The sequence below is a fragment of the Dipodomys ordii genome, unplaced genomic scaffold, assembly GCF_000151885.1.
Source record: "Dipodomys ordii isolate 6190 unplaced genomic scaffold, Dord_2.0 Scaffold71, whole genome shotgun sequence".
In the NCBI taxonomy this organism is placed as follows: domain Eukaryota; kingdom Metazoa; phylum Chordata; class Mammalia; order Rodentia; family Heteromyidae; genus Dipodomys; species Dipodomys ordii.
Genome location: NW_012267287.1, coordinates 374,312 through 381,583, shown reverse-complemented (window position 1 = coordinate 381,583; position 7,272 = coordinate 374,312). Strand labels below are relative to the sequence as shown.

The window sequence follows — 7,272 nt, the reverse complement described above, 5'->3', positions numbered from 1 at the left end:
ACAGCCTGGGCTGGAGTCCTTTCCACAGTCTCTTTGGAAGCAGTTCTGATCAGCTCCAGAGCTGCCTCTTCTGTCTGTTTCCATCAGAGGTAGGGATACAATGTTTCCTTTCCAAATAGGAGGAAGGGTACCCAAAGTTTTTAAATCCATTTAGAGATCACAAAAGGCTAGCCAGGCACCGGGTGGCTCATCAGGCCTGTAATCCTAGCTACTCAGGAGGCTGAGATCTGAGGATCACAGTCAAAGCCAGCCCAGGCAGGAAAGTCCCTGAGACTTATCTCCAATAAATACTCAGAAAACCGGATGTGGTGCTGTGGCTCAAGTGGTAGAGTGTGTGCCTCGAGCTGAAGAGCTGAGGGACAGCGCCCAAGCCGAATTCAACCCTGCGACCGACATAAAAAAGAAAGGAAGAAAGAGAGAGAGAGAGAGAGAGAGAGAGAGAGAAAGGAAGAAAGGAAGGCAGGCAGGCAGGCAGACTGTCACCAGGAGAAGTGTGGCGTCTAGGGGCAGTGCTGGCCTGCACCCCTGCCTCCATGGGCCTAGCAGAGTGGAGTCTGCAGGCCCACACTGGGGGGGAGGGGGGACTGGACACGGCCACCCTCAGCATTGACCTCAGCCCTCGAGAGACCAAGCAGGATTCCCCCCCCACCCCACCCCCCGCTTCAATTCTCACGTGGCAGATGCAACACACTGTGCATGCTGACCTACACTCAGACCAGGCTGGCAAGGCCTGGTGTGCATGCTGACCTACATTCAGACCAGGCTGGCAAGGCCTGGTGTGCATGCTGACCTACACTCAGACCAGGCTGGCAAGGCCTGGTGTGCATGCTGACCTTCTACACTCAGACCAGGCTGGCAAGGCCTGGTGTGCATGCTCACCTACACTCAGACCAGGCTGGCAAGGCCTGGTGTGCATGCTGACCTTCTACACTCAGACCAGGCTGGCAAGGCCTGGTGTGCATGCTGACCTTCTACACTCAGACCAGGCTGGGCAAAGCGGGGAGCGGTCAAGGTGGCAGAAACAAGAGCCACCGCCAGCTACCTGGGTGCACCCCGCTGTGTACTGTGTGTTCCGTAGGACACCCTTAGCACACAGCCAGGGCTCTGCTTTCGTGGGAGACCCAAAAAGAGGAAGCCAGTCCCCCCAGGCATTCCCCTGGGAGTTCCCCAGCTGCTCCTCTATTGTGGGATGACATTGTCAGCAGTTGCCCACTTGCCAGCTCACATAGAGCCTTTTTTTTCCCCAGAGAGAAACCACCCACCCCTCCCGACATCTACTAGAAAGCGCTCCTGTAGGCCACACTCAGGAGCTGGGCAGGCAGTGGCCTGAGAGGCCTAGAGGTGGGGAGGGGCCTCATCCAGGCTCCAGCCAGAGGCCTGGCAGAGCCATGGAGGTGCTGAGACCGCGGGGCAGGGTTGTCCAGGAAGCAAGATCAACTTGGGGAAGAGCTGCGTCCTGAGCACACACTGCCTCACCTCACAGCATGTCGCCCAGACCCCTCTCCCGGGGGGCTCCTGGTCATCTCCGGCCAGGCCGTGTGGCCAGACCAGCTCCTGGCGGGAGGAAGGATCGTCTCCAGTGGGGCAGCTCCGCTGCAAGGCATGGAGGTCCACTGCACTTGACTGCAGGCCCCACACTAAGGGGTGGCAGGATGCCTGTGCTCCGCTTCGTCGGAGGCCTGCTGCCGCACCCACCGGCACCCACCCCAGCCCTCCAGGCAGGACTGCAGCCACTGGCACCTGGAGCCCCTTCTCCAGAGAGGCCCACACCACCTTAATTATCTGCGGGCCTCTGATTCTGATTACAGTACAACCCACAGGATTAGCTCACCGGATTAGCTGCTCAGGTAACACTCGATTGTCAGGGGCAAACGCATGACTCAGCTATCTTTGGGGTAAATAATTTAACCGCAGGCCCAGTACCAAGTGCTCCCCCACAGGCCCGCCTCAGACCTGCTGCCCCTGCTCCCCACCTGCTCACGGGAGCCAGAACACTCAGGCATCCCTCCCACCGGCAGCCTCCAGCCCCGGGGTCCCCACACCCAGCCTGCGCACCACCTCCAGGTAAGCCTCACCCCTGCACCTCAATGCCAGGCCACAGGGGAGACGGCCGGCGGGCAGACAGGACCCAGATCCCACCGTTTCTCTGGAGGGCACTCAGGCGCAAAGCATCTCTGTGCCTGGATTCCTAGGGACTTGGGGTGAGCATCAAAGCACCCAAGGCCCCCTAGGTGTTGGGGTCTGCAGGGCTAGGCACCCAGGGCTGGCCACCCCCGACCGCCGACAATGGGCCACAGCCAGCACCGGGTGCTCCAGCAGAACAAAGGGTGTTTGCTCAGAACTGCCACAGGGAATTTTTAAAACAAGTACTTTGGAACTTGTAAACAGAACGGACCCAAGGCTGCCAGGTGGACAGGGTGGCTTGAGTGCTCTCCAGCACACAGGAAGGGAAGGAGGCCATGGGCGGCCCAGTGCTCCAGGAGGCCATGGGCGGCTCAGTGCTCCGGAAAGGGCTTTGGCTCTCAGTGTCGCACAGACCTGGAGCCCAAGAGATGATGTCTGTCACCCCAGCTCCACGTCCAGCTAGCCTGCTCCTTCCAGGTGGTTTCTTGTTTCTGTGGTACAGATCTGGCACCATGGTGCTTGGTGGGGGTACGAGGCCCTTCACCAGTCCCAGAGCCTTTGGTGTCCACAGAGCAGCAGCTGGAGCTCCTGGAGGCTGGATCCTGGAGGAGGCGTGAGGTGGGCAATACAGGGAGCTGGGCAGGGGACAAGAAGCTGGAGCTGAGATTCCGTAGCACACCCACCTTTCTGTCTGACCTGTGCTGACTGAAGCCTGTGTGTGGCTGAGGCACAGCCGTTTCCTCCTCCTTGAGGAGACCGCTGGGATGCCTGAGGTGAATTTCAGGGAGGAGACCCTATGGGTTGAGGCTGAGCCTGGACAGAAGATCTGTTGGCCACCCGGAGCACCCCTAACTCACACACCAAGCCACGTGGCTCTGTCATAATTGCAGCTCCTTTTACAGATAAGAGTTTTGGAGTTCAAGGCCTGATGTCCATCCACAAAGGGCAGCAGGGCTAGGGCCTGCGGTCAGGGACAGGTGAGTCTCCTTTCCGAAGCATGTTCCTGGACTCCAAGGCCCCAACCACACCTACTTTCCCTTTCAGGTTGGCCAGTGGGGCTGGTGTGGCAGGATGGCTGCATCCCCGGAGCCCCAGAAGCAGGGTGAGGCACTGGTGCTGGTCCGACGGCAGCGCCCGGTGTCCCAGGGCCTGCTGGAGACACTGCAGGCCAGGCTGACCCAGAGCTGCGCCTGCAGTGTGCCACGTGTCCAGGCGCTGGTGCAGGACCTGGTCCCAGCCACAAGCTGGCTGCGCCACTACTGTCTGAGGGAGCACCTGCCGGGTGACGTCATGTCTGGGCTGGTCATCGGCATCATCCTGGTACCACAAGCCATCGCGTACTCACTGCTGGCCGGGCTGCAGCCCATCTACAGCCTCTACACCTCCTTCTTTGCCAACCTCATCTACTTCCTCATGGGCACCTCACACCACGTCTCCGTGGGCATCTTCAGCCTTCTGTGCCTTATGGTAGGGCAGGTGGTGGACCGCGAGCTGCAGCTGGCCGGCTTTGACCCCTCTCGGGACGGCCCAGGACATGGGGACAATGGCAGTGCCTTCAACAGCTCAGCGGTCCTGCTGGAGTCTGGGCTGCAGAGCTGCGGGCGGGACTGCCACGCCATCCGCGTTGCCACCGCCCTGACGCTGGTGACCGGGATCTACCAGGTGAGAGCCCCACTGCACGTGGACGGGTCTGGCCGGCTCAGCTGCTGGCGGGGGCCCTGGGGCGCTTGCCACCCATCAGCAGTGTGAGCCTGGGAGGAGGCATCCTTCAGCCGCAGGCCAGGGCCTCCGAGCGGGCACAGGAGCGCGGCCCCAGGCAGGGCCTCCGAGAGGGCACAGGAGCGCGGCCCCAGGCCTCTGAGAGAGCACAGGAGCGCGGCCCCAGGCAGGAGGCGGGCAGTATGGGAAGTGTTCAATTGCAGCTCCGTGGGGTGGGCCTGGGTCTGTCTGTCCCATTCCCTTTGTCAGTCCTGTGGGTGCGCGGGAGGGAGCTGGGTAGGCAGCGCTTCAGCACTCAGAGACCCGATTCTGAAACAAAACCAAGTTCTGCCCGTGAGACATGAGTGTCCACTCCAGGATGGGTGGCCGTGTCCCCCAACGTGGAGTTAGGCCACAAGCGGGCTGGGTGGCTCAGCCAGCTGACCATGCTCTTTTCCAGGTCCTCATGAGTGTCCTCCGGCTTGGCTTCGTGTCCACCTACCTCTCACAACCACTGCTGGACGGCTTCGCCATGGGGGCCTCTGTGACCATCTTGACCTCGCAGCTCAGGCACCTGCTGGGGGTGCGGATCCCCCGGCACCAGGGCCCGGGCATGGTGGTCAGCACGTGGCTGAGCCTGCTGCGCAGCCTGGGGCAGGCCAACCTGTGTGATGTGGTCACCAGCGCCGTGTGCCTGGCGGTGCTGCTGGCGGCTAAGGCGCTCTCGGATCGCTTTCGGCACCGCCTGCGCGTGCCGCTGCCCACAGAGCTGCTGGTCATCGTGGTGGCCACGCTCGTGTCCCACTTTGGGCAGTTCCACGAACGCTTCGGCTCCAGTGTGGCTGGTAACATCCCCACGGGCTTCGTGGCTCCACAGGTGCCACACCCCAGGCTGATGTGGCGTGTGTCACTGGACGCCGTGTCCCTGGCCCTCGTGGGCTCAGCCTTCTCCATCTCGCTGGCAGAGATGTTCGCCCGCAGCCACGGCTACTCTGTCCGGGCCAACCAGGAGCTGCTGGCCGTGGGCTGCTGCAACGTGCTGCCTGCCTTCTTCCACTCCTATGCCACTAGTGCCACCCTGGCCAAGAGCCTGGTGAAGACCGCCACTGGCTGCCGGACACAGCTGTCCAGCGTGGTCAGTGCTGCGGTGGTGCTGCTGGTCCTCTTGGTGCTGGCCCCGCTGTTCCGAGACCTACAGCGGAGCGTGCTGGCCTGCATCATTGTGGTCAGCCTCAGGGGGGCCCTGCGGAAGGTGAAGGACCTGCCGGGGCTGTGGCGGCTGAGCCCAGCGGATGCCCTGGTCTGGGTGGCCACGGCCGTCACTTGCATCCTGGTCAGCACGGAGGCCGGGCTGCTGGCCGGGCTGCTGCTCTCGCTTCTCAGCCTGGTAGGCCGCACACAGCGCCCTCGGGCCACCCTGCTCGCCCGTGTCGGAGACTCGGCCTTCTACGAGGACGCCATGGAGTTTGTGGGCCTCCTGCCTCCGCCGGGCGTGCAGGTGTTCCGCTTTGCAGGGCCGCTCTACTATGCCAACAAGGACTTCTTCCTGCAGTCACTCTATAGACTCACAGAGCTAGATGCAGGGCGTCTGGCCACCCGGAAGAAGGAGCAGAACCTAGAGGTGGTGGTCAGTGAGAGGAACCCCCCTGATGGCAAAAACCTGGGCTCTCTGAGCAGCGAGGCCAGGCTGATGCCCCTGGAAGTCGGTTTCCACACAGTGGTCCTCGACTGTGCCCCTCTGCTGTTCCTGGATGTGGCCGGTGTGGCCACGCTGCAGGCCCTGCGCAGGGATTACAGAACCCTGGGCGTGGCCCTGCTCCTGGCCTGCTGCAGCCCCCCCGTGAGGGACACGCTGAGGCGGGGGGGCTTTCTGGGGGAGGATCAGGGAGCGGAGGATGAGCAGCTCTTCCCCAGTGTGCATAGTGCTGTGGAGGCTGCGCATGCCAGCCACAGGGAGCTGAGGACCGCTGACTCCACCCTCTAGCAGGGCCAGGGCCTGGTCACCCGTCTCTCCTCCCCTCTGGGAGCTGAGGCCCACGTTGGCAAGTCATCGCTGTCCTCCTTCCCCAGGGCAATGCAAGGTCTAGTGGTGTCTGAGAGACGTGACTTTGGGACATCTCTTCCCTGGAGAAGCCAGAGAAGCCAAACTGGAAGAGTGGTACTCTGAACACGCCCAAGAACCCCACACACTCAATGCTGAGCACCTGCTGTCCTGATGGGCGCTCAGCCTGGTGCTAGCACAAGGCTCCGAGGCCGGCATGCTCAGAAGAGCCGTGTCTGCTTTGACATCCTGTGTTGCCATCTTATTTGAAGAGGATCCTGCAAACCATCCCCAGGCCTACTTAGCCCCTGCCCCACTGGGCTGCAGTCAGACATGCAGCCAAGGCAAGATGGTCTGTCTGTGGAAGGCCACCCTCCCCCAGCGCTCCTCCACCTCATGCTGACCCCGGCAGGGACTCACAGGACAGCCATCCACTCCGGGCCAAATGACCAACACAACCTCAGACTGGCTGGGGACAGCAGCCCTGGTCAGCTCAGCCAAAAACACACAGCACGGCGGATGCACACAGCCCTGTGCTGTGTAGTCCAGCCCCATCTGAACCCCCAGACGACCTTCAGGGAGAAACCACTGTACCGAGAGGCCACCCCCAGCACACAGGGGCCTTGGGGACCCCCGCACAGCCAGCCCAGACGTCCCCCCACCACCAAGAGAGAAATAAACAGGAAGCACAGGTCAGTGTTCCTCAGAGTAGCTCCCATTCTGTGTTCCACTACGAAGCTCCACCGGCAACCAAGCATGCGCCCCACGTCTAGCCCTGTGAGCCCAGCCGCTCCCGGCCGCCCCCCCCCCCACCGATACACGCACCTGGCTGTGACAAGATCCAGGAGCCAGTGTGTGCGGACCTGCCCGATGCCACCGTGAGGGACGGCGCCCACGTAGGCGAGGTTCAGCCGCTGGTCCCAGCTGAGGTCATAGCGGTCAGCCTGGCTGTGGGGCAGAGGGGGGCTGCAGAAAGGACAGACAGGGCGCAGTGGTGACTGACTAGGAGGGCCCAGGGGATGGACGGTGTGTGTCCTCCCCTGACGTGGATAAAGCGCCCCTTGCTCCAGGAAAGAGGTGCGGGCTGGCTCCCACGGGATGCCTGGCAACTGTTCGGCCTGGCAGCTGCCTGCTGGACTGGGCTGGGCTGGCCACAGGGGCTGGGGCGGGCAGCGCGGCCAGGCGGCCCGGGAGCCTCCAGGTCCATTGGCTGGGTACTGCGGGGAAGTCCGGGCTCCTCTCTCGGGGTGCACGCCCCACGGGGGGAAAACGTGGTGCCCCTAGAGGGTCACGGGTGCCCACGGAGGGGGGCTTCCCCGCACTCCAGGCCCGCGGAGCTGACACAAAGGCGTTTCCCGGCGGAGCCCGGGCCGGCGCCGCGTGGGGCTGAGCGGCCTGGGCTGGGGGAG

At 62.9% G+C, this 7,272-nt stretch overlaps 2 protein-coding genes across 3 annotated transcripts in view; one reads left to right on the top strand and one right to left on the bottom strand.

Moving 5' to 3' along the window:
* The window catches only part of Idua (iduronidase, alpha-L-), a 28,823-nt gene that overhangs the window by 10,795 nt on the left and 10,756 nt on the right, over window positions 1-7,272 (bottom strand). The window contains exon 2 of the mRNA XM_013023864.1: window positions 6,689-7,143. Coding sequence (XP_012879318.1) covers window positions 6,689-7,143 — 455 coding nt within the window. The remainder of the gene's footprint in view (window positions 1-6,688; window positions 7,144-7,272) is intronic.
* Window positions 1,966-5,846, top strand: Slc26a1 (solute carrier family 26 (anion exchanger), member 1). Of its 2 annotated transcripts, XM_013023960.1 has the most exons (4): window positions 1,966-2,064; window positions 2,627-2,897; window positions 3,169-3,786; window positions 4,283-5,846. In XM_013023960.1, exons 2-4 carry the CDS (start codon window positions 2,889-2,891, stop codon window positions 5,804-5,806), a joined length of 2,151 nt encoding a protein of 716 aa, XP_012879414.1. In that variant the 5' UTR covers window positions 1,966-2,064; window positions 2,627-2,888; the 3' UTR covers window positions 5,807-5,846. The 2 variants fall into 2 exon arrangements, with proteins under 2 accessions (XP_012879414.1, XP_012879415.1); XM_013023961.1 differs by lacking the exon at window positions 2,627-2,897.

Excerpts from the sequence above, each read along its gene's own strand:
- Slc26a1 (XM_013023960.1), top strand. Across the intron at positions 3,787-4,282 it reads TGGTGACCGGGATCTACCAG|GTCCTCATGAGTGTCCTCCG; the intron begins GTGAGAGCCCCA and ends GCTCTTTTCCAG.